Below are 26021 nucleotides of genomic sequence, written 5' to 3' on the forward strand. Positions count from 1 at the left end.
CCCAATCGTGGGCTTGAAGACCGCGGCCTGGCTTCATGGTCGATCAGCGGTGGAGGCACCCTGTGTCATCGATTGCTTGCATGAAGGTGTACCGGGGTGTTTGTCCAACATGCAAGCAACAGGGCTGAAACGATAGAAGAAGAAGCAAGCAAACAATATTGAGAGTCCGCATTCTCCTATTCTGAAGTTTGAACTCCCAACAAGGTTGCGTGCCGTTTGGCCGGTTCCAGGAGCCAGAAAACTGCTTCCGTTTCTCAGGATGTGGAATTTAAGATTACAGACATTCCGCTAAAGCTTTGCATACAGAGAGTAGGTATCGACAATGCAAAAAAAAGGCTTCATGCATCATAATGTTCAATTCAAAAAAAAAAAAAAAACACAGATCCCCAACCAACTAAATAATTATCCCGAAAGAACAGGAGCGCCCACACATCAAGACGCCGTTATGCCTCCAGATTATCTCGGAAAACATGCCAAAAATGTCACAATTGCAGAAGGGACAGGAGAGAGGTGATGGTCGTGGTTATTGCCGGGTCGGACTCGGCGATGAGGGTCTTTGCTGTGATGGTCTTTGATAGGCGATATCCAGGGGACGACCCGAATCCAAACGCTCCTGGGACTCGCTGGCTTGGTGCTGCCCTCGATACCCTGACTGCATTTCATAGTTGGAATGAGACTCTCCGCTGGATGAAGAATAGTTGAGATCCGTGTCATGTCTTCGTCTCGCATATGTCCTAGGAGGCTGGAACGGGTTACCACCCGGGGGTGAAAGGTCAGTGTCTCGTCTCTCTGGGGAAAACGTCGATGGCCTCGCCGTCGAAACGCCCTGGTATTCCTCATCCCGCGAAGCCATGGGCTTGGCTTCGTCGTCGTCATCCAGCTCGAAGCGGCGTCTTTCGCTATATAATGGCGGTTGAGGGATCGTTCCCCATGATCGAATGGGATATGCTCTGCCTTTCCTCCATGGCTCTGAAATAGGTGGGAAATACTGCCTATACGCCATCCACGCGCACAAAACGCCAAGCATGGATCCGGATATCACATCGAACGGGTGGTGGCGGGCGTCCATGATTCGTGACACTGCCACCAATCCGGCGCCAAGTGTTGGGATCAAAACGACAAACGCTTTCCAAACCTCCCCTCGACTATCCAAGACATGAAGCTTGCCCGCAAGATAGAGCGAAAGATAGAAAAGGCCGGCAAATGCAGCTAGAATAAAGTGTTAGAGCACGAGGCCAGATGGTGAAAGAAGTCACGGTAACATACAACTACTATGTCCTGTACGAAAATAGTCAGCAAAAATTCGTTCACATCCGCAAGCCGCTTGTGTGACATACCAGAAGGCCAAGATCTGAATCCGTCCTTTAGAATAGCGTTATCAGTTTGTGTGCAAATCGTGGAGTTTGACAGCCCAAAGACCGGCGCATCCTCGCTTCCAGGGCGTGGGCGACAACGATCGATGATGTCAGGCCGGGGCTTTCCAGTGGCATTCTTGAGAGCACTGGTGATCACAAACGCAGTCGCCTGGGCCAAAAGCAGACCAAGAACACCGCAATTCAATTCCCATAGGCGGTCTTTCAGTCGATATCTCCCGAGCAGTTTCCTTCTCCCTGTAGAAGGATTGGTAGGCTTGTGATGCGAAAACAGACCATCTACAACGACTGTATACACTACGATCACGACGATGGGGACAGCGCCAGTGACGACGAGTGCCATGAATATAGGAATGCGCTCATGTTCGGCATAGGGGTACTGGAGCGTATAGTTTTGCAGGGAGAAATGCTGGTGGAACGGTTCGACTTTGTCCAAAATAAAGAAGCCAGCAACGAGAGCGCTAGACAGACGATTAGCAAGGAGCCAAATGAGGAATCCGATCACATGTGTGGTTGGTAGGGAGGAAGAAGGGTGGTCCCAGCGGCGTACACTAGAATAACATAGTCTAGGATATATCTGGAAAAGAAGAAGAAGCTGTCAGTAAACTCCCAAATCGCGGCGCCGGTCAGCGGGATTACTCACGATATAATCACCCGAGCTCGAAGAGGCTTTTTGGAGAAGGGGAGTTTACTGGGGAGCTGGGCCTCCATCACTTCAGGGCTTTCGCACGGCGAAACACTGCAGTTCGATTCATGGAAAAAAGGAAAAGACAAGCTAAAGAACAAGCGATGCGATAGATTGTAGTATCAGGCAAGGGAAAAGGGAACGGAAAAAGAAGCTGGTGAAGATTGAAGGATTCCCCTGTGCTGCGGTGTTTCAAGAAAGCAGATTTCTTAGCTGCAGCGCTGGCTGTGCCTCCAGGGTTTGAGGATCTTTCCGCCCAGTCGAGGCGCCCAGAACGAACCAGCCCAGCGTCGGTCAACAGGGGTTTCTCCGATGAGCTCTGCCGCTGCCAACACCGTCCGACTGAGCAACTCGCTGCAAATTGCACGTCTTTTCATCCTCTTCGTCCCCGATTTCTGTTTCCTCAAGACAAACCAAGCAAACCAGCCGCGCTGTCCACGTAAGCCGCCAAGAGCCCAGCCTCGGTGATCGCTGAGGTAAGCTTGGCTCGACATCAACTTATCAAGACGGCCTTTTCCCAGCGGAGATTCAACGTCAAGATCATGAGTCTCTTGCGCATCATTACCCGGCGGACAGATAGCTGGAGACTCGAGAACCGGAGCTCAATGTCGGAAAGCCGTTCCAGACACCATAACGTGGAGCAACCTCACTGCACATTGGGCTGGCTTGCAGTTGGCTTTTCAGCTACATTGCTCTTGAACAAAGCCAGACAACAGAATGAAGCCAAATCGCCTTCTCTCAATATAAGTTCTTCGGTGCTTTAAGCGCCTATCCAGTGCCTAACGCGTCAGCTCTAAACACAGGGAACGCATCCAGATGTATGAATATACATACAACTCAACACCTAAACATAGGACACGGATAAACCATTGTCTCGGCTGGATCAGGTCCTGAAGACAGGAAGTTGATTCTGCGCAACTGCTACAGTTGTATCAGTTGCATCTCTGTGCTCTTGGCTACCAACATCTCTGTTTAACAAATCGCGCACTATCAGCCTGCAAATGGACAGCAGACTTCCCGCATACCATGCTCAAATTAACCACCATTTTCACTGCCCCTCGGGCCGCTTTCAAGTTTCCATGTTACACACACCTTTGTCTATGGCTTCTGCCTCTGAGTTCTGCATTTTGTGTGTAACACACTACTGTCAACTTGGTCGGGGCAGTTGCAGCGAACCGTCGGTTTTCCTCATTTCAAAAGGTGGAGACATAAATTTGAAGACTGGTATTAGAGCATTTAACCCCCTTGAATGTTATCATCCCTCGACTGCAAGGTATGCATTGATGCACTCTCTAAGCAATCCGATTCATAGCGATGTCGCTCTGTTTTAGAGCTCCGTCTAGCCTGAGTTCCAGATGCTGAAGCTCGTGATAGCATAAGTTTAGAGCGACAGGTGATTGGGTACAAACTAGCAGGAACCTAGTACCCTTTCCTATTCATGCAGTTGCTTTGCTGCAGGCAGGCATGGAGCATTCCCAAAAAGGGGAATTTTCAAAGAGGACAAACATGCTAGAGTGCCCGCGGAGGTCTTTAGCTATAGCACATTACTACCTGTTTTTGAACATCTTTATTATATACACTTATTTCATTGATATGTTTCCGGTTTTTGGCATATCTAGGACCCTTTTCAATGCAACTGAGACACGGTTCCAGATAACCCTTTTAATAAGGGTCCACGATCGCCTGTGCAACACAGTTTACCCGTTAAATGTCGAACATTTCATTATTTGCATGGTCTTGTTCTCATTCATCATATTCCGACATGGATAAACCCCAGGGCATACCTTTCTGTCGTCTACTTGAATTCTCCCGGCACGTCATTTTGCCATCCTTTCGACAGTTATGCATATATCTAGCTCGAAGATCTACAGTCATTATTATCCTTTGGGTATGGAGCTAACTGGCCTGCTCCTATCATCTTCCACGGGTACCTGTCGCGCAACGTTACCTGGCAGCTTCCCGACATTCGGCTGTGATGAGCGATGTTGTTAAACATGGCAAGTTGTGAAACTCGACATTGAACCTGAGCATCATTCCAAAAGGATGCCATGGGCAACAACAGTCCACGAGCGGGTTTTCTGGACATATAAAGAGGGCTATGTTTCCCCAAATCGACACACAATCGAGAGAAGCTTTAGCCCAGCCCCTCGAGATTGTCTGGCATTATCTTCCCTGCTTTGTACCGTCACGAGTATACTCTTCCAAAATGAAGTTCCTCAGCGTTGGTGCCATTCTTGCAGTTGGAGCAAATGCTCTCTACCTCAATCCCAGGTCTCCGGGTCCTCTGAGCCTGAGATCAGCCAACAGTTCTATCTGCGGCACTCAACTCTCCGACAAATTCGAGTTCCCGCATTTAATTATTCCAATCAACTCATCCTCTCCGGATACCGCGTTGGGCACGTCGTTCAACGGCCAAGTCTCCACAGACGTGTCGTCGCTTTTCAACTTTGACATTCCTGAAGGCGGTAACCTCAGAACCTGCTCGCTCGTGTTCCACTTTCCAAGTACCATTCAGCACCCGCCCAACTATTATACGTTCCGCGGTGATGGCAAGATTCGGTTTGCCAGACTCGATACTCCGGCTACTACGTCCACCACGTTCAATACGGCCCCGAAGGTGCGCGAATCCTATGGAGAATTTACTATGCAGCCTGGAAATACGTATAGTATTGCGAACTTCCAGTGTCCTATGGGGGAGAAGATCGGATTCCAGGTGTCAAATGCCGGTTCGACGGTCTTGAATTACTTCCAAAACTATGGAAACCCTGCGTAAGTCACTCTTATTGGTATACAATATAGGTCATGGTTTAATGCCAGCAATAGGTTTGGCCTTTTCATCACACGCTGCACTGGCTAGCGGTCACATACTACGATGCGGGGCTATTCTGGCTCTTGAGAGCAGTCTAACATTGGCCTGGCCTGTGATTGTGAGAGCTGTTAAGAGAAAAGTTTCTGATATGCCGGAATAGTTTTGCTTAGAAAGTCGGGGTAAGGGCTTGTGTCTGGAGTTCTGGTAAATCAAGCTCTTAGTGAATTAAAAATATGTCAGTGGTCCACTTATGTCCTGCAGGGATATTGTATCGTCGATTCCCTCTATCCTAGTTTTTCCAGCAATCAAAGAGGGTCATTGGTATCAAATTCTCTGAGTTGAACTTGAATATAAGGAGTAGATGAGCAAACTTTTGTCATATACAGCTGTGGCTGGGATGGATTTCAGGAGCCACCACTTATTAGAGAAACAGACTCGCTGTGAAGATGCTGGTAATCCCTTGTTTTTGGGGTGTGATGATGAATGTGAGAAAAAGTATGGAAATAGTATAAAAGGAGGGTTTCAGCACTTAACAGCATTATTAAAGGGGGTCCTATTCAATTGCTCATATTTTTGCACAATATGGCATCCCAGAGGGCTCAATTGTTCCCAGTAAATCATACCCTAGAGGAGTCTATCACACCTCTTTCCACTGTGAGAGAGGATACTATTTCGAGGTTCTTTTTCGGAAAAAGTCCAAAATACATCGAGGCTATCTTTGGTAGAAAAGAAAGCTGACGATATCATCTCGGGGACGCACAAAAGCCATTTTGCAATGCTCCCCAAATGGGTATTCGTCAAGAAATCGTTCTTCTCGAGATATGTCATCCGACCCGGCATGCATTGCGCTCATCGGGTCATAGAGCCCGCCGGTGTTGTGTTTAATCTGTGTCCACCGCATGGCCTTCGGGGCTGAAGACAGTATGGGCGCGGGGCATCAGCTAAAAGCGGAACAATTTTCCAGATTCTTTGCAGCATTCAGGGGATCATATCCAAGGCGGGGCTCAGCTCGCTCCGGTCGGCAACATATATTTTCAAAAGGCTGTTTGCTAACTGCGAGAGTAGATCTGATAAATCGCTGCTTTTTCTGGCCGTTCCGATTGACGCTGGAAGCGAAAGCTGGCGGCGGGAGAAGGTGAAGCAATCTTCGATTTGATATCGTTGAATAATAGCACGTCCCGGTAACAAAATTACATAATCAATACACGGACTTTTATTTATCCATCACTAGCGGCTCCACCAGAAAAATTCGAACCTTAAATAATTTTGCAATTTTTTCATTGGATCACAGAGTCATTACCAGAAACGACGTAATTTACAGCCCGGTCAGCGCCCGTATGGCTTGGCATCGTGTATTCAAAACGGCGAGCCTCTTAGCCCGGTCACATGACTTTTAGCATATGCGTCCCGGGTTCTTGGATCCCGGAACCAGATCGCGGTTGTTCGGTCCGAGATTGGAGGGCTTTGTTTGCGATAATCTGATGCATCACAACCTTTCGCTCGATTTCTTGCGCAATTTGACCAAATCTCACTCGTTTGATTTCCCCCCCCCGGTGCTCATGCAAAGAATAATTAAATGCGCGGGGAAAGCGGTTCTTCAAACCTCGAGGCAGAGGTATCTGTTTTTAGAATCATCTTGCCCCCTTTTTTCCTTTTTTCTTTTTCTCAGCCACCTGCACTCTCATCGGCGTAAAACGAGCGATAAGGGTCGAATCATTGGATGAGACGTTGAGATCTCTCTTGGTGCAAATTCGATATCACGCCGTTTTGTAACATGTTTCTTTTGGTTTTTACTGGATCTGGCAGGAGATTTTGCAACGACGACCTGGATTCAGATCCGCTTTTCCCAATTCGAAATCAAACATCTGTCCAGAACCCACTTGAAGTAATCAATGTGCCGATCAAAGGCACCGGCGGGTGTAACCCTTGCGTGATGGCCTTTGATTTGAACCTCTTCTCCGCATAGTCCCCGACTCCCCGATCCTCCCGGAGGCACGGTCGCGAAGCAAATTCTGGGATGTGCTTTTCAGCAACCTTGTGGCACTGTGGAGGTTAATAGATGTCAGTTTCACAGCAAACATGTATTTATGCGTGTACTCCGTGTATGTACAGTGGGAATATCCAAAGTTCCCTTCCGCTATTTCCAGTCTGGTCAACAATTATACAGCCAAAGCCCTCCTCGATGAAAGCCAATGAGCAAATAGGAGCAGTTCAACCAGAGATAATATCTGAACACCGTACGCTCCCAATTGACCCCGAGCTCAAACGGTAAATTCCCCAACTACCGGGGCAAAGTTAAACTCCAAGGCACCATAAACCTGAGAGCTTCTCTCAGTTCGTATGCCCATGACAAAAAGTCAACCGCGCTGAGAGGATTTTTCAACCACACTAGCAAAAGTCGGGAGTCGACACAGTATCAGCCAAGCCAATATGGCTGAACAAAGGACAAACATTAAAACCCATGGGAAAACAGTGTCAACAACCATGATATAATGAGTGTTAAATGAGAAATTCTGAACATAGAAAGGAATCAAACGAATGCAGATGGAAAAATAGGAACATCATGCCGCCCAGGGTATCTTCAGGTAAAAATACAAACCAAATGTTTAGACAGGCCTTGTATTCCCCGGTCGACAAACGCCAGTAACGACCGAATATGGCACGAAGCACAGAAGATTCGGGCCCATTATAGGCCACACAATTTGGATAGGAAATCGAATGTTCACCGCTCTTATACTTTAGAAATGATTAGAGCCAATACCGTAGGCCAAATGAATATTGTCGCAACCAACGCCTGCCTGGAGGTCGCCCTCGGAAATATATTTTAGATATGCGCATCGAACGCCTCCAAAAACGTCTGATGAGTAAGTGTTGAAGGATGAAAAGAAAAATAAACTGGAATTAACATTTTGTAGTCGCGTAGGAGTCAATGAGGAAACGAGGCATCATGACCCCGAGGCGACACCGGGTGAGGAAGGCCATGATAGTGGCCATGAAAAGGTTGCTGAAATTGTTGCAGTGTCTCGGGTGTCGTCGACATCGAACTAGTAGTTATGACCGTAGGCCATGGAGACTGGTATCCGGGCGAATTAAAAGGCATTGCTGGCTGAGCAGCCGTGGGTAACGGCATTCCCAAAGATGCGGATCCAGTTCGTGGCCGGACAGAACGTCTTGCAGTCATTCGACCATCTGATTCTGATTCTGATGGTTGTTGAAATGTCGATGGGGCCAAAGGAGGTGAGGCAGGGCGGGGTGGAACATGTGTCCCTGGAATTCTATTGACATATTCCCGAAAGAAATCGCGCTCAGTTTGGTAGAACGAAACGACTTGCTTCAGGTGCTTGACTTCGTCTTGTAGTTTTTCCATTATTCGAGCCTTTTCATTCTCGCTCGCTTTCTTCCTCTGGCGAAATCTCCTCGAGGCGTGACTGTTCTTCCTCCGTTTGTCTGACGCCCTTTTAGAGCCCGAATCCATATCAATGGTCACAGGTATGAGTCCTTTGGGTGGTTTCCATGGCCATCTGGTGTGCTAAAAATGGAGGTAAACTGGCTTGAGGTCCTGGCCAAGCGGGACTGTAGGAGATTGTGCAGGCGATCCCTTGTTGGTACGGCCTATATGAAGAATGCCGCGTGCTTGGGCTTGGCTCATGCGCAAGAACCTGAGGCGCCCGGTGGTCTGGTAGGCTAGACGGTTGATGCAGATTATAGCTGCTGGGGCAAGCGGTGGTGGTTTGTGGGGGAGGGGACGGGGGGAAAGGAAACTGGGCCACATTCATGGTCGCAGGAATTGAAGTCAATCTGGTTCCTAGACTGGCAGCGCGAGAGGCAGGGGATCGAGGGGTCAATGTTCGCCGATGCTGATTTCTCGGCGATACGGACTTGTCCAGTCGAAACAGTGCAGGGTCTGTTTGGGAAAGTCGCGCACTTGGAGATGGAGATGGAGAGGGGCACGTCGACGAAGTATATTCTAATGGTCCATTGCTGCTCTGGCGGGAAGGAGATTCGAAAGCTGGATGCGAAGGGGGGTTCAGAATCGAATCAACTGCGATCAAGCGGGACGCCCCTTGCTGGGAAGTCGTATCACCTGCCACAGGAGCGAATCTTCCTGGCTCATGTTGAGACTGGACAGGGCTTTCAATTGGCGAACTCTGATCGGGTAAATCTGGTGCCTGCGACCGCTTCGACATAAGCTCCAGGTCTCTTCTAAACGGCTGTGTTTTCAAGCATGAATAGTCCTTCCCTCTCTCCGAAAGGTCTTGTACTCCGAGCAATCGAAGTTGAGAGAGGGAGGGAGAACCCTTTGGGAGGAGGCCGGCAAGAAGAAGTGGTTTCTGGTGACAAGTGGGTATGCCTGACGGCCCCGAACAGTCTGGCAAGCGACAAAGTTGCGATACTCCGAGAGTAGCCACGGTGAAGAGTTGATGAAATCCCGGGGAAAAGAGGAGATTGGAAAGTGGTCAAGAAGGGAAGCAAATATAGTAGACAATTGCTCGACACAGGCAGTATTTCTGTTTTCGCCGTCGTCAAATCAAACGGGCCATGTAAAGTGATGCTGCACGACAGAAGAAAAGAAATATAAGAAGTGGTGACAGCCTTTTTGAGGACGACTCACAAAGTATATAGGAGAACCCTGAGGCCAGTGTCAACCCAACAGACCTTCCAGAGGAGTGAGAGAGCCGATTAACTCCACGCTTCTCTCGGCCACGAGCTCCACAACAGCAGGCAGGCTAAAAGCGGGTGAAAACAGGTTAACGGAACCGGGACCCACGGATTAACTGCTGCTGATGGCTCGAGGGAGGGGCTTGATTCGTAGTGGGATTTGAATCGCATTCTCCATCTCAGGTCACACGCTAACTGGTGCAGGTCAAGCACCCGTGAGAATGGTTGGATTGAAATGATGGTGGATCGGAGAGACAAACTCAGGGTGCCCGTCTCGCCCAATTGGCGATTTGTTGCACAGCCCGCCGTTTTTTTGATGGTTCGAAGTTGTTTTGCAGAGTAATAATAATTCATCCCTAGCAGTAATCCCAACTCCAGAGAATCTTGATATTGGTCGCCGACTCCTGAATGGTCGTCCCCTTGGAAAGTTAATAATAGCCTGTAAGTTTACGACTTCGTAACGGCGAGTTGGGGGGGAAATAATAATAATAAGAAGAAATGAAGTCTTCGTTATCACTATCTCCGAAGGCGACCAGGGCCCTGAGCGAATCGCAACCATGACAATCCGAATTAAACCTCGGCCAATACATTATCACGTTTGCACCTCGAGGATGGGAGCCCAGAGAAGTGCAAGACAACCGCAGGCATTTTGTCTCATCCTTTCCATCTGCATCTTCACGGGTTTGCCAGCCCCGAATACGAGCCTGTTATATATGGGAGAGATGAAGACGTTGTTGCCCGGCGAGATTTCACCCTGTTGGTTGGGGGATTGCCAGCCATTCATGGTATTCACACTATGGGAATTCATGATTGGGCGAGCACAATTTCGCTTCTTTCACCCCAGACACCCGCCACTTTTGCTTTAGGAGCGCCTCCAGCTTGTAATGACGCCCAACGAACCCATGTCGGGGGGTGGATATTGGGAGTAGTGACTGAAGATCGCAGTTATTAGCTGGCTTCGTTCCCAGAGATGTGGACATCTTACTGAGCGGGTTCTGGACTGCACAGAGCACCTCCTTGTCTTCCGCAGCATCAATGAAGGGTCTCTCTCGTGACTGTGATGTTGGCGAGATCACCTTTGTTCCAGGCGCCTTTAGTGAGTTTCCCCGACTATCCTTGTCGGTTCTGATGCACGGCAGCATTGACGACAACCTGAATCCTTGTCAAACGTGGTTGGCCAAACGGACCATTTTGGCCGTTGGCTTTGAGCAAGCTTGGCAAAACCCGAGCTTTCTGCACTGGCGACACGCTCCGCAAGAATGGCACAGCATATTATCCTCCGGAAACAGATATCAATTGTGATAGCCTTGGTTTGCAGACGCTTGACCAGACTGCAAAATCGACGTTGCAGCGATTACACGTCAATACTCCGTACTGGCCCAGTGATACGGAATACTTGGTAATACTTGGTTACATACCTCGATCGTTACTGCGGTTATTACAGGACTGCGTTACCAGATCGCACCTCGAATATCTTCTTACCGCGCAAGAGATTTCGAGATGGATTCAATGCTTTTTCCTTCTCATCATCAAAGGGGTAAATGCAGGGAAGAGTCTGGAACAAGTGGTCTGATCGCCTCACAGCTTCCTGCGATGGCCCAGAGCTTGATTTCCCAGTGACGACATCGGCCTTCAATGCCGCTAGCTACTCCGGACTGATCCTGCATATGAGGCTTCCCCTACGCTTGTCGCCACAGCAGAAGCGCAAATGCGTTTGAGGTTGCTTCGAAGCTTCTCCATTTTATAAACTTCATTGCAAAGGCTCTCGAAGTTTGTGATTTGGATCATTGGAACGGAACAGGGATGTGGGGCCGATGCTCTTTCTCAAGGCTTCATGAAAAGCTCATTTTTTGCTACCTGTCGTTTGAAAGCTTTCGAGGTCTCAAGCTCGAGGCCCGATCAAGAATCATGCAGGCCTAAAGGGATACATGTGATGCACTGATTGAGCTGTGGGGAGAGGTATGAATGTTCAAATTCTTTGCATGAGACTATGACCTGTTCACCCTCCCTTGACATTGATAATTGACTAGTTGTTATTCGAAAAACAACTAATAGTTGGCGAGCTGGAACCCTTGTTCTTGTTGTCGAACTAGTGCTGAAACCCCTTTGCGGGCTAGCAAATTACGTTTCGAAGCAGTCTCCCTGGTGACTGGTGTAGCCGGAATTTGCTCATTCCAGTTCGATGGCTTTTATAAGGTATCCCCTCGGAATACTACATATGTACCATTCTCTTGGATAATAGAGGCTGCGCGCTTTGTTTGAGCGTCTCGAAACTTGAGCACAACTGTCGCCCGAATCCCCAATCGTTGAGATCAAAGACTCTTGGTGGAATACCTGCTGATCTTCCACATACAGGGCTATGATTGGTTTCCATTCCAGTGACTAGTTATGGGGTTAATAAACTCAGTCCCACGCAAGCTTGGTGATGTGTCGAGCGGTCCGAAGCCTATAATGGCGGATAGTTCCGCTCCTAAAGTATCAACGCTCTTGTGATTTCGAAGATGAAAGGAGCAGAAGAGAACAACCTGAAACTCGCAGCAGGAAATTAAAGGCCAATAATGATAGTGGAAAACTGTGCTCCAAATGAGACACGCAAAGATGCCTCCCTGGCCGTATCTTTCCGGGATCGAGAATCCAAAGCCCCGCACAAATGCAATAGCCGCGCTTTGTGATCGTTTAGCCTTGTCACAGTGACTTGCATCAGGACATTATGTATGTATGTGCATGATGCAGGAAGTCGGAATGTGCTGGCTGCTCGGACATCCTCTGTACGTGGGGGATGTCCTGCTTGGATGCACTGTACCAATTAGCACAGAGTGTTCGGGGCCGACTCCTTGCCATTGCTCTCCTCCTCCGTCAAGCCTGAGAAACCGTCGCTGGCTCTAGAGCCCATTTCCTCACTTGGACTCGACTATACGTGTTCAACCTCGACTTCCATACCATCTCCTTTGATTGTCCCCCATGCAGGACTCGAGCTTTTGCACCATTCCCGTCCGCTATTATCGTCGAATCGCATGGTTTCTCGCTGACTTCATTTGCTTTACTGAGAAACAGCAACCATGAATGGTTTCAATTCAACCCAAACACCTCATACATACATACATTTGATACACATATATACGGAGTACGGTCGCCTTACTCCGTACATACGCTTATCATAACAAGGCGTAACAATGCGTAATGCATGGAACACATGTTTTCTTGAGACAGAGTCTGCGTATTTATACCACGACTCCATCTTCTCTGGCGGCTTTCAGCTGGGTTGCCATCAAGAATTCTTTTTGACGACAGGACAAGACCCCCAGAGGCTAGAGCTCGGGCGAGACTTTATGCCCGGTTTCAATCTCGACGGGTGAGCTCAAGGGTCGGAAAATGGCGTCAATATGGCGATCCTGGAACTGTCAAATCACTTTCCACCCCATGACTTGTGACTTCCGGTTCTAGAATCATTATCCGCAATCATCCTTGAGGTCAGACATTCCGGCTTGAGTGCCTCCACTTAGGAAGGCCGGAAACAGGACCAGATCATTGATCAAAGCTCAGCGGACAAACGTTCCACGCCCTCGGATCAAGATGTCAGCTCGCCTTGTTTTAGGAGCCAACCATCATCCCCCAAGGGGGGCGGAGCTTGACTTCTTTGTCACGTATCTCATATCTGCTGGGATCTTTTTGATAGTGGGCATGCGTATCCCTCGAAACAATTGACCCGCCGCTCCTCATGGACGGTGATCGTGAGATCAAGATTCCAAACTCCCCTCAGTCTTCCGTGTACCGGCGTACATTCGGTGTTGATCCCCTGGGAATAGTCAACTCAAGCGGGTGAAACCAATCCTTAAACGGATGCTCTTGGGACCAACCATGAAACTAAAGCAATACAACCAAGCCTCTTTGAATTTTTGACTTCTCTCGGTCAAGAAGAACATGCTTGATCATCGCCGAAAGGAACCAAGCCACCGAACCTATCAAAATTCACAGCGTCACAGCCTTACAATTACAGGACTATGATCCACATCGCGAACAAACCCGTTGCAACTTGCTGGGAGCATTCGAAACGCTTGTGACAAAGTCAGCTCATGATGCCTCCTAATGAATCTATCCGATAGGCTATGAGCATTGAGCAACCTTCTCTGGAGACAACATTGGGAGCTTGCATCAAGCCAAAATCTGTGCCCGCGTATTACGGCAACTGCCAATAATATCGTATTTATCTTACTGATGGGGACGGGAATGGCTCCGTCGATGCCAAACTTCGAGACAAAGTCTAGCAAAGAGCGTGGACAGTCATGCCTCTTTGCATTTTGTTCAACATCACTTGCATTTGAGGGATCATGGCTTGAGCTTGGAGCTCAAGCCAATTTTGCGCCAGCGAAACGGTAAACTAATAATACGGAGCAAGCTGAGCAAGGATGGGCGCGGCTGTTAGAAATCTGACATTTTGACAAGTCCTTGATTGTGATTCCTCCTTTATTCGTCGATTTCCTTCACATCAAGCCTATTATGACCAAAATCTCAATTGATTCGCGCGCGAGATACCTCGGTAGAACCGTTGAGACAATATGTTTACAATCCTTGCCGTTCTGACAGGGGAGCTTTTTGCAGCTCTCCTTCAAGGATGAAATTGTGCTTGGGTTTGCCCCTGATCCCAACATCAACTTTATACAACCTTCCTCCAAACTCATCTGATTCCGCTTTGCTATCTTTTGCAGTGGTGATGAAAAGAGCTGTCCCCACAAATTCAGGGCAGGTGACACACTTTGCCGGCAGGGAAACTTCGCCTATGGCCTTTCCCTCTGGCGAAATTCGAATCACTTTGTTAGAACCATATTGCGCACTCCACAAGCATCCCTCCTCATCGATGGCGAATCCGTCCGGGACAGCATCCCCGCTAGCGGTGAAAAATACGCGCCGGTTGGAAAGTTGACCCTTTTCCACATCGAAATCATAAACATAGATGTTTTTAGACGGAGAATCCGTCAGATACATCTGCGTTTCGTCTGCATTCCAGCCCATCCCATTGGGCATTGTCATGTGTTCAACCATGCGATGTAGTGAGAGATCAGGATCCAGCCGAAACAACACAGCTTCGTCTTTTGTCTCTGCCACTTTGGGGTCGTTGATCATGCCGAGCCAGAACCGCCCTTTGCTATCTACAGCACCATCATTGGCGCGCATTCTTGCCGGAAACGAGGTAAGCGTTCCTTTGGAGGTACCAAGAAATTGATTTCATCTAGAAGTCACATACCTTTCTTCTCTCTCCGGACCGTCAGCTCGGTTCCAGACTTTACAGATATAGGTTACCTTGCCAGCATCTCTGGCCAAGATGGCATACCCGTGTTTGGCCCCCACTGCAATTTGATTATCTGATGAACCAGCAATATTGGCAGTCACGCTAGCATTTACGCTTAGTGCTTATCGAAGATAGTATTTTCAACAGCTGGTACGACGACGAACCCAATAGAAGCATCAGTCTTGACTGATGAGAGGGAACTTGGCCCTTGCTCGACATTCAGCCTGTGCAATCTCTCTTCCCAGATGTCAACGACCGTAGCTCCTTGCACCCTGGGTCGTAAAAGGGACCTTCAAGCAGCGTGCCCTGGAGGTTGAGGTAAGGCTACAGAGGATTTCAGCATTGACATTTTGTTGACTTGGGAAAGGCATCCCGCTGCGCCGGCTGGTGGGATTCCATACTTCCTTTGCTTCCCATTTTTGAAATTCCGGCGACATGGTGGCGGTTCATCAGAATGCATCTCATACTACGGTGCTCCGCCGCACTGACAACGCAACCGCTTGCTCGCCCCAACTTTTATATGCGAATAATCAGAGTTGCCAACCGAATGACGTGAGCTTACATAAGGCCATCCCAGATCAGGGAAACGCGGACCGGGATCCCGTTCCCGTTGGGCCCTTTTTGCTCTCAAGAGATATCATTCGAAGCAATTGCAATGGGGACGGGCCAGGCGTGAGGCAGTGTTCCGGAATCTTCTCAGCATGAAGCATGGCATCATCGTGAAGTGAGGAATGTGGATTCGCAAACAGCACCAATGCATAATGTCTCACATCTCCCGGGAGGCTTCAAGCACCAAAGCTACCCGTATCCGATCAGATGGAACCTATTTTTGATCTATCGGAGAGCGTCCTCCGTAGATCGAGCTCTCCTGTGAGGAAAAGCACCAGAGTTGTTCATCCGTCCTAGTTATCTTCCTCGTTACGGAGCATTTCTCATCATCAGAGAAGCGCGAGAGATCCTTGATAGAAAGGCGTCCAACTTCTTGGCATTAAGGACCGCTTTTCAGGGGACAACGGCCATTATTGTGCAAAGCGGCATGATCCATGCGCCTGAGATTCTGATCCATACCCAGGGTATCCCTCCCCGGGTACGAAGTGCACCGTTGAATCGCCAATCACACCTCCTTCGGGTAATTGGCTCCTGTTTGTCACGATCCGTCAACAGGGGTGATGGCGGAGAAAGAACAAACAGCTGGAGTCGCTAGCTCCGCTGCTTGTAATTTCACTAACGATGGACTCATTTTATACTTCCAACGGTGTCTTGCAAGCGTGAACATGTTGGAAACGATGTTTCGCTTGTCCCTGATCTTCAGAATGCCACTATCAGGGACCTTGGGCTTGAACCCGGGAATCAGAATCCGAATCCCGGAATGACCAACGCCCTAGCGACTCTCGAGAAGGCCCCCTGCCTGTCTCCGCTCACTAGAACGATGCGAGGCGATATAGAGTCCTCCGTAATTCGCTTTCGTTTGAAGTAATCATCATCGAATACTGATTGAAGCCGTTTGTTTGCCATGTGGCAGAGAGCGGCTTTTTAGAGCCCGCCGTTCGGTTTCCTGGTCTTCGGGGCACTTTAGGGTTGGTTAGTCCTGCTGAAGTGGAGGCGCCAACTCCCCGTTTTGTTGCTACAGGGCCCCATCACGCTTCAGCCTTTTTTCCTCAACCTCACAGCTGCAGGATGACTATCCCTGTGATGCGTTTCAAAAATTCCATTTTCCTCATTTGGAAAATTGTGTCCCCGGTATCCGAAATCGGGCACTCTCATTCAAAGCTTGGAAGAAAACCTGAAGGTATCCTTTTGGTTTCGCACTCCCAATGACTTCTGCTTGGGTGAATTCTTTAACTCTTGATGGCGCACTGTCTGCTTTATATAATAACCTATATCGTCTTGGTGCTCTTGCTTCGATAGGAGTTTTCAGTGCTGGTATGTTATGAGGATGTGAACCTCGTGCAAGTCCTTGAATAGATGGGATGGACTCCTCTTGCTCAGAGCTTTGGAATGGAAGACCAGGAGGTACAATGCCTGCCCATCATACATAACTTGCCTCCGCTTTGAAGCTGATACACTCACCGGTAGCAAAACAATAAACATTGTTTACAGCCAAGAGTCGGGACGTCCCGTTAATCATGACAGCTTCTACCTTGGGATATGCGTGTTGCATTGGCTAGCATGGGCAATTTACGACATTTCCAATCCTTTCAAGGGTGGCTCCCTCTTGCTACGACATTGTGAATCACAAGAGCTTACGTTCTTTGACCTCCTAAAAAGGCAGTAAACTCCGCCTGTGCAATAATACCCCGGATTCCGAGTGAGTTTGAAAAGTACACAAAAGAGCGTCACGATATTTTCGGCGACATCCTTGCTATACCCCCTGCACGTTGCTTGCTGCCCCTTGCGAGCAACTAATAGCGGCTGTGCAAGCATGATGAGCTATTGAAGTTTGGGCCGTGCATGATGTACGACGCATGAAAGCCACGACTAAACAAATGACGTGGAACAACGATGTGTGAGAGAGGCTCTCAATATCAACAGCGCTCAACGCCTTGGTAGTTGGCCGGTCCGTCAATAAAGTTGGAAGGATCAATCGCCGTATGCTTCGGTTTGGAGCCGGGAGAAGCAACCGTTTTCAAATATGAAGATCATTTCGTGGCAAGCTCGATGTTAGCTGTTCGCAAGGGAGAGGGCTGCCGATGCACAAGGCGCACTGCCTGGAGCGGAAAGATATAACTGTCGGCGGTTCCGGCCTACTAATATTAATCACCCATGGCCTGTAAGGCAAGGGCCCTGCGCGGCTGAATGCTTTTAGCTCCGTTTTCTCCGAGGGAGCGCCAGGATGAGTGCTTCAGGGCATGCTAGGCGTTGGACGATTTACTATCAGTATGATAAAAAAAAAAACCAGCCCTTGGTTTTGCATGGAGAGCTCAGTCTTCTGTTGGCTGCCCGGAGGTTGAAAGCTTGCTGTTAATCAATTCAACGTTCCATATTGATACAAAGAGATGGGTTATTGTGCAAAACTATTCTTTGGTAGCATCGAGAACTCTTGGATGCCGATTGGAGGGCCTTGCCATCGATGAGAAAGTCGATAGTTATGTGACGGGGGTATACGACTGTAGCATTGGGCGTGGATTCGTTTGGTAGCTTGGAAGGTAATGCTGAGTTTGCTCTCCAAGTGTGAATATTCGTTCAGGGGCTGCCCGGGCCTATAAACGCCTATCCTAAGGCCCTTATTCATGCACATATATATACCAAATCCATTACTGACAGCAGTTGAAGCTTCCGAGCTTATAGGACAAACCAGTTCTTTCGGTTGTATGGCCTTGCTGGTTAGCACAACGTTATTTTGCTCATAGGTAAATCGGCATCACAAGGTCATTGTCATCAGCATGTGCAAAGCTACTTGACAGACTGGGAAACGGATGCAAGGAAACAGTGTTCCGGACATTTATTTTCAAACAGAATGAATGAAAATTAGTATTAAAATGGTGTGTAATAAAGGGTAACCTGGGCCGCTCTATATATATGGTAGTTAGGATAAGGAAGAATACAAAAGGGAAATGAAAATGAGAACAAGAAAAGTCGGTTCACTGTCATCCGCATCTCATCAGACATCCCTTCATTGCATCACTCTGGCTTCCTTCCGACCATGAGATACATTGGAGTGAAGAGCTTCAATTCACCACCTTTGACCAAGCAGTCCGCCGCATACGCCAAGCTATCTGCAGTCTTCTGTGATCCCTTGGGGAATAAGCCAAACGTTTCCATGCCTCCCATAAACTTATGGACCAAACCACGTCCCCACCATGTCATGCGTGCAATGGTAAGGACATCCCAAAGGGAAGACATGTGTTTCCAGGAGCCAGCCAAGGGATAATACCATGGGATATCATCGTCGCGGTCGGCCAGATCCTCGGCTTTGATGAGCTCGAAGCCAGCTGCCTTGAAAGCTTCGAGAGCTTCAGTTGCCTTGACCATGTTCGAAATACCGTCTCCTTGCTCGATACCGAGTCTGATCTCGCGATGGACAGGATCATCGTTATTGTAAGCATCAGTCATGACCCATTCGTAGACAGCGAAAACACCGCCGGGTTTCAACGAGTTAAAAATCTGAGTGTAAACGCCTTCGAGCGATGGCGCATGGACGGTGGCTTCGATCGCATACGCAGCGTCAAAGGTTCCAGGTTCGAAAGACATTTGCATGAAATCACCCTTCGTGAAACGGAGCTGTTTGCTCAAGCCTTCCTTTTGCGCATACCGCGTGGCTCGCTCGATTTGATAATCGTTGTTATTCAAGCCAACAATGTTGACGCCGGCAAACTTGGCGATTTCTCTCGCGGGACCTCCAACTCCACAACCAACATCGAGCACCATTTGGCCTTCTCTCAAGCCCATAGAGTGCGCGAGGTAATGCTCATGGCGAGCGATGGCCTGGCGGAAAGGTTCACCGTACGCGAAACGGCAGAAGTGAAAAGAGCCTCCCCATCCATATTCATACATGTCCGTGGCCAAATTATAGTAACTGTTTACAAAAGAATAGTTAGTTACTATGCCCAGCCGGTTACCATCAAAGTACTTGAGATAGAACGATGATGAAGCTTCGGACAACCTACTGTCTCGTTAATGTTGCATACTGGGCTCTTCTGGCCTATTATTAAACATAGTTAGACGAATCTCAAGAGCAAGACACTCAAATCCATGAAACCCACTTCTCTGATTTCTTCTGTTTCATCTGCAGATGGTTTCTGGTCCCAATGCTTGAAATATTCATCCAAAGCCGCTTCCTGTGCCTTCTTGTCCTTGGCCATCATTGCCCTCAAACCACCACGAGTACTAGCAGATTGGCCATGAAGAGCTTTGTTGAATGCGGCATCACGGGCATGATCTTCCTGTTCAAGCTTTGTTGGTGCCATTTTGTCGAAACACTGAGCGTGGTCGACGGGGAGGAAAGGGTGGTAAGGATCTCGCAATGGCGAAGTAAAAAGAGCAAGTCGAAAAAGACAATTGAGAAAGTGAGCAAGGCTTCTGTCAAATATAATGTGGGACTGTGGTTGATGAACAGTCTGGAGAAAAAAGCTGGTTTCGCAAAGGGGGCAATGAAAAGTTGTGGAGAAATAAATTGCAAGCTTGCGATTAGTCTCCAGGGTAAACTGTGGCTTGGCTCAGAGCTCTAAATAGAGTTGCAAGGTTTGAGCCAATCAGATCGGGTGTTGGCGAAAGATTACACGATAGCATACCGTTATACTGAGATAGGAATGGCAAATACCAATATTACAAGTCGGAAATTCGAATTTCCGTTGAGCCGAGCCAAAATCACGCCACTTTTACATAACAGATACACGCTAGTCAGAAATAGGTTAGCTGTTGATCATGTAATGCTTTGATTACATAAGGGTAATCAATCTTGGCATCTGGCTGTTATTTTCATCATCATCGAGATCATGAAGCATCGCAGCCCATAGCTCCAGTCAAAATGCCTCCGCAAATCAAACAGGATATTAACCGATCAGGGTGGGAAACAACAGATTTTCCTTCCGTCTGCGAACAATGTCTCCCTGAGAATCCGTACGTCCAGATGCTCAAGGAAGATCACGGCGCCGAATGCAAGATATGTACCCGCCCGATGACAGTGTTCCGGTGGAAGGCCGATAGAACAGCCCGAACAAAAGCTACAAACATCTGTTTAACCTGCGCACGCCTGAAAAACTGCTGTCAGTGCTGCATGCTTGATTTATCGTTTGGACTACCGATTGTCGTGCGTGACGCGGCGCTGAAGATGGTCGCGCCTGGCCCGCAGAGCTCAATCAACAGGGAGTATTATGCGCAGGAGCACGAAAAGGAGCTCGAAGAGGGCCGGGGTGCGGTGGAGGAATATGAAAAAACCGACGAGAAGGCCCGCGAATTATTAAGGAGATTAGCAAGGAGCGAACCCTACTACAAGAGACAACGTCGATTAGAGGCAAGCGGGGCTACAGAGGAAGCTAGCGCTGGGGGTGCGCCGGCTGGTCAAAGACAAATAGGGTACGGGCCGGCCCCGGGGCCTATTAGAACGAGTGACATTCGTCATGGAGGCTTTTCTGGTCGTGGAAGAGGAAACGCGACCCGCGGGCGCGGTGGTCGGTCGTTCCCAAGCGCCGCCCAACTACCACCGGGGCCACAAGATATTCTTCCTCCCGCCGATCCAAACATCACATCCCTCTTCCTTACGGGTGTCGAAGACGACCTCCCTGAACATGCTATTCGAACATTTTTCAGCCCCTTTGGTACGATTCGCTCTCTGATCTGCTCGCATAGATCGCATTGCGCTTTCGTCAACTACGCTACCAGAGAAACCGCAGAAGCTGCAGCCGCTCACTGTCAGGGAAAAGCCGTGATTCAGGGATGTCCGTTACGAGTACAATGGGGTAAACCGCGGCCGTTGGATAACATGGAACGAGACGAAAGGATGCAATACGCGCGGGAAGGCAGGCAAACTGCGGCTGCTATCAAAGCTGCCGGTAGTGGAAGGAGGACTATTGAGAATGCAGCGGAAGGTGATGAAGACCAGGGTAGTGTTGGATTAACCCAGAAGCCCACTTATGCTGTTGCTCCTCCTCCTGGAAAAGAGGAGGTGAAGTACGCTAGCATGGCTGGTGATTAATGCCACCGGTCTAAAGTTCGTTTATGATATGCCTGCATCGTGATTCCCTGAAGCGCCTGTAAATTATACACCAGGTGTTCGTTCTTTTGAATTCTATCTTACACTGTTCACTGATGAGGAGAATTTCTAATTCCCGCTTTGAGGGTATCCCACACATCCTCGTAGCATATATACATGAGATGGTCTCGCCATACCTCTTAAACGCCGCTAGCGCCAAATATTCATGCTCCCATAACCATTTAAAGCTCTGCTTTAGAATTGAGCCGCTGTATACCACTTTCTGTGCCAGTTCGGAACTGCTACTTTGAGCAGGGCTTCACCTTTACCGTTTCCTTTCCCGCCGTCTTGATCGTATCATTATCGCCTCGCTCGATATGCTCGTGTATCCTCAAAGCTATTTTCAGGTCAGCATTCGTCCTCTTTATAATCAGGGTAGCGAAACCTACAATAATGATCTACTTTCTCTCCTTGCTCATTAACGACCTCCGTTTTCTCTCCTTGCACTATATTCGATTTTAGAATATGTGCTACTTCGAGCGCATTATGAATCATTGACGGCGTGTTTTCGCTTTGCTCCCGGTTCGTATCGAACTGCTTGCGGGCTTCGGCACGAGCGGCGTGCATCATTCGATGGTCACCTGGCGGAAAATACGTATTAGCCTCCGAAATGCATTGGGAAATGGGAGCATATGGTACCTTCGAATGCGATCCGCATTGCGCGGAGAAGCTGACGATAGGCATTCAGCCCATGCACCGGAGATGCCATTCGAGGAAATGCGCCCGCTCTGGCTGGCGCAGGGGTCAAAGTTGGGATAAAGATGAATGGCAAACTATCGGAGCAAGTAGTAGTAATCTATGGCCCCGTAAATCACCCTTTTGTACGCCGTATCGTTTTCACAAATCTGAAGACTGAAGGCCATGCATCCCGAATGGAGCGCAAAGGTCGGCGGAATGCGGCTTGTCCCAGAAGGGTTTAGCGCTGTCCAGCCGAGCTTCCAAAGAAAAAAAAATATTTCTACAAAACTGTGTATCCAACGCGGGACGAATTCTGAGGTTTCAAAACAAAAGCTATTCAGGTAGCTAACGACGTTTTATCAAATGGCGACTCCTGAAGTTGTGCATCTCCCATTGCCTCACTTGCCCGAGGGTTGGGACGGCGGTGATAAAGGCTTCAAAGTCCTCGGCAGCTTGACGCCTGCAAGCCAAAGAACTGTTGAGCCTGTTGGACCGCACTTTTTAGCTCATGCTCGCAGAGTACGTACAATGATATATCCCAGGGCATGCTAGGATTAGACTGACGGGTTGGTTAACTAGAAACGTCACCACCGCACATTCTCCGAAGACGACCGCATCCTCGCCCAGGAAAACGTGAAGAAGGTCGAAAATGAAGATGATGGCGAGATTTCTGAGCCTGAGGACCCAATTATGCTCCAGAGAGACGCTAAAGATTGGAAGGTATTTCTTGCCTCGCACTCTGCTTCTCGAATCCCTGACGACATACTCACATTTTGATAGGGACAAGATCACTACGCAGTTCTCGGTTTAAGCAAATACCGCTACAAGGCTACCAACGAACAAATCAAGCGTGCGCACCGCAAGAAGGTCCTTCGCCACCATCCCGATAAAAAGGCAGCTTCCGGCGATTCAGACGAGAATGACAACTTCTTCAAGTGTATCCAGAAAGCCACAGAGATCCTGCTTGACCCGGTGCGTCGCCGACAATGGGATTCGGTTGACGAGTTGGCCGATGTTCCGCCACCCGGTCCCAAGAAGAAGGGGGACTTTTTCAAACTCTGGTCCCCGTTCTTCGAATCTGAGGCACGATTCTCTAAAATTACACCTGTGCCAATGCTGGGTGACGATAACAGTACAAAGGAGGAAGTTGAGGAGTTTTATAATTTCTGGTACAATTTTGATAGTTGGAGATCATTCGAGTATGAAGACGAAGATGTTCCGGATGACAATGAGAATCGTGACCACAAACGTCACGTTGAACGCAAGAATGCCAACGCGAGACGGAAGAAGAAGACCGAAGACACGGCCCGTCTGCGCAAAACCGTAGATGATGCTCTTGCCGCTGATGCTCGTATCAAGAAATTCCGTCGAGAAGAACACGCCAACAAGAACAAGCGCAGACTAGAGCGAGAAGCGGAGGCCAAGCGTCTTGCCGAAGAGAAGGAGAAGGCTAAACTGGAGGAGGAGCGCTTGCAGAGAGAGCGTGAAGAAGCTGCCAAGGCCGAAAAGGCGGAAGGGAAAAAGGCCAAGGAGGCCGCCAAGAACGCTGCGAAGAAGAACAAGCGTGTTTTGAAAGCAAGTGTGAAAGACGTCAACTACTTTGCCGATTCTGGTGACGCGTCTGTGGCACAGATTGATAATGTGCTGGGGGATGTGGAACTTATCATGGCCAAGATCAATAATGAAGAACTCGCCGCGCTCGCGGGAAAGCTTGGCCAAGCTGGCAAGGACATGGCCGCTGTCAAGGCGGTGTATGTCGAAGAAGCGGCGAGATTGGTCGGAGCAGGTCAGATAAAGGATGCAGATATCAAGATCTTCAAAGCTTAGAGTGGGTTTGGTCATGTGTAACGAGAAAAAGCGATAGAGTTCCTCCGTCTTATTATGATTCTGCCTTTGGGGATCCATGCGCTTTTCAAACAGGATACTTGGTCGTTTCATCAGTGGGATGTACGACTTTCTCATGTGTACTCTGTAGTTTCCCTGATATTTCGGTGATCGTCAAGATTCTTTTGCACGGTGTCTGAGTCGTAGAATCTATCAGCCTTGTCTGCAAAGAGGATGCGAGTAGAGCTGGCTCGCTTTTCTTCAGTTTGCTCCATTAATTCGAGAGTTGGAGGTTGTCTTGTGTTACTGATGATAAGTCCACCAACTTACGATTCGCGAAATCAAGGCGTGGGATTACACATTCTTCCATCTTTTAGATATCTGGAACCTCTTAGATGTCGGGCCCAACTCCACTTCAAGCCCGCATGAATGAGCTCAGAGAGTGATCTCAAAGCTGCCTTCTTTATCTCATGCGGGAATCGAAGCCAGCTCAAATCACATGTCAATTGAACACGAACATCAGTTGACTCGCAAGGCTGCATTTGCTGGCATTCGTTATACCCAATCGGAAAGTTGTAGCCTAGTTGAATCAATTATTTCTTGGCGTAAAAAGATCAGTTTCAGGCTTTTGGAGACGGAGCCCCTAGTTATAATTGGTATACACGGAAACACATGAGGAACGAAAGTCCACGTCCAAGTGCGAGGGCTGTGGATCATGGATGTGCAAATCAACAAGAGATCTGCAGGATGGAGGACTATCGGTTGGACAAAGGACATGGTGAATTGTTTTAGTAGGAGTGAGTGGCGTCATGAGAAATCAAGTGGTTGTGCTGATGTGATAGTGTGAGCTGGTGTAGGGTCGTGAGATCTCAGATGACAATGTCTCAACGTGTGTGTGCCAGTCCAAAAGAACTTTCGAGTTGAAGCTGGATGTCGGTTGGCGTAGACGCGCGGCTTTCGTGTCCAATGGGAAAGGAGCCGATTTGGCGCCAAGCTTCCGGAGTCTAGAGCCGCTCTAACGCCAATTGGACTAGCCGGGCTCCTTGCTCTCCACGTGCCCAGGAACCGCCAAAATTTTTTTCTTTCGCTCGTGAAAGCCGCTTTGAAAACAATAACACGCCGAAGAGCAGACTGGAGAAGTACTCGTCGTACGTATTTCATCAAAATAACATGTCCCTCAGGTGAGTCGCGATGGCCGGGTAGCAAACCCCGGGATATCATTTCCTAATTGAGGGCCAGCATTAGTGCTTGTGACTCGGGTGTGCTGTTCTCCTCCTCCGATCCCCAAAACCCACTATTGGGCGGGAATCAAGCGAGGAGCTCCCAAGAGCAATGCGCCTTGCATCCCCATCACTCAACATATGAGTTTGGGGGCCAATGGCATTGCTGGCCGAATGGAGAGTTCTTGGTTTGACTTCAAATCAGCTTCACGGTTTCAAGGCAAGCCATCACATGAGCAGCGCGATATCCGTATCGTACTGTCACAAACGACGAAGATAGTTCTAGATCTGTAATTTTCAGCGGTTTGGGAAAGCTTATCTTGGCTTAAAGTAGGGTTTAAACCCTAAGCGGCCTTAGCCTCCTGTCAATTGTGGCCGCCCTTTGGCTGGGTTATCGCAGCAAAATTGCTCGCATTGCAGACCGCTTTTGCCATTCAGACAAGGGGTCTCTGATACCGCAGCCGGAATCATGCCAACATGCATCACAGAGCGTCTTTGGCTCGTGTTTGAAGCACCAGCAAGACATCGTACATGCATGTATTTACATGTTCAGACATGTAAACTGACAAGTGCGACGCTGGCCTTCCAACGGTTCTCAAACTCCCTTTTTCATGATTTTTCTCCACTCCCGCTAACAGGGTGGAGCCAACCAGGCCCGGTATTGGGTCATGCGCTCGTATTGTATGTAAATTTTGTTTTTCCTCGCCTTTAGCAACGGCTACCTGACAACAGCCGTGCTGCCCACCACGCCAGCCAGGAAGGAAACACCATGAGTCGGGGGAGATGAGAGGAGAG

General features: G+C 48.7%; 8 protein-coding genes across 8 annotated transcripts; 4 read left to right on the top strand and 4 right to left on the bottom strand.

The window, feature by feature from the left end:
• Positions 1–523: 523 nt before the first annotated feature.
• UREG_02514 (uncharacterized protein) lies at positions 524–2084 on the bottom strand (the record flags this gene model as incomplete). The annotated part of the gene is made up of 3 exons (XM_002542952.1): positions 524–1209; positions 1338–1834; positions 2017–2084. The coding sequence occupies 3 exons, from the start codon at positions 2082–2084 to the stop codon at positions 524–526; spliced, it is 1251 nt and encodes a 416-aa protein (XP_002542998.1).
• Positions 2085–4264: 2180 nt separating this feature from the next.
• On the top strand, positions 4265–5037 carry UREG_02515 (uncharacterized protein; the record flags this gene model as incomplete). The annotated part of the gene is made up of 2 exons (XM_002542953.1): positions 4265–4827; positions 5028–5037. The coding sequence occupies 2 exons, from the start codon at positions 4265–4267 to the stop codon at positions 5035–5037; spliced, it is 573 nt and encodes a 190-aa protein (XP_002542999.1).
• A 1763-nt stretch (positions 5038–6800) lies between these two features.
• Positions 6801–7139, top strand: UREG_02516 (uncharacterized protein; the record flags this gene model as incomplete). The annotated part of the gene is made up of 2 exons (XM_002542954.1): positions 6801–6832; positions 6980–7139. The coding sequence occupies 2 exons, from the start codon at positions 6801–6803 to the stop codon at positions 7137–7139; spliced, it is 192 nt and encodes a 63-aa protein (XP_002543000.1).
• A 654-nt stretch (positions 7140–7793) lies between these two features.
• On the bottom strand, positions 7794–9054 carry UREG_02517 (uncharacterized protein; the record flags this gene model as incomplete). The annotated part of the gene is made up of 2 exons (XM_002542955.1): positions 7794–8365; positions 8415–9054. 2 exons carry the CDS (start codon positions 9052–9054, stop codon positions 7794–7796), a joined length of 1212 nt encoding a protein of 403 aa, XP_002543001.1.
• A 5032-nt stretch (positions 9055–14086) lies between these two features.
• On the bottom strand, positions 14087–15250 carry UREG_02518 (uncharacterized protein; the record flags this gene model as incomplete). Its single annotated transcript, XM_002542956.1, is given in 5 exon segments — positions 14087–14724; positions 14769–14805; positions 14825–14915; positions 15070–15137; positions 15215–15250. The coding sequence occupies 5 exon segments, from the start codon at positions 15248–15250 to the stop codon at positions 14087–14089; spliced, it is 870 nt and encodes a 289-aa protein (XP_002543002.1).
• A 3184-nt stretch (positions 15251–18434) lies between these two features.
• Positions 18435–19720, bottom strand: UREG_02519 (sterol 24-C-methyltransferase; the record flags this gene model as incomplete). The annotated part of the gene is made up of 3 exons (XM_002542957.1): positions 18435–19329; positions 19421–19455; positions 19517–19720. 3 exons carry the CDS (start codon positions 19718–19720, stop codon positions 18435–18437), a joined length of 1134 nt encoding a protein of 377 aa, XP_002543003.1.
• A 560-nt stretch (positions 19721–20280) lies between these two features.
• On the top strand, positions 20281–21447 carry UREG_02520 (pre-mRNA splicing factor slt-11; the record flags this gene model as incomplete). The annotated part of the gene is made up of 1 exon (XM_002542958.1): positions 20281–21447. One exon carries the CDS (start codon positions 20281–20283, stop codon positions 21445–21447), a length of 1167 nt encoding a protein of 388 aa, XP_002543004.1.
• Positions 21448–22545: 1098 nt separating this feature from the next.
• UREG_02521 (uncharacterized protein) lies at positions 22546–24009 on the top strand (the record flags this gene model as incomplete). The annotated part of the gene is made up of 3 exons (XM_002542959.1): positions 22546–22701; positions 22762–22902; positions 22963–24009. 3 exons carry the CDS (start codon positions 22546–22548, stop codon positions 24007–24009), a joined length of 1344 nt encoding a protein of 447 aa, XP_002543005.1.
• Between the last annotated feature and the right edge of the window lie 2012 nt (positions 24010–26021).

This window comes from Uncinocarpus reesii, genomic scaffold, assembly GCF_000003515.1.
Source record: "Uncinocarpus reesii 1704 scaffold_1 genomic scaffold, whole genome shotgun sequence".
NCBI lineage: Eukaryota > Fungi > Ascomycota > Eurotiomycetes > Onygenales > Onygenaceae > Uncinocarpus > Uncinocarpus reesii.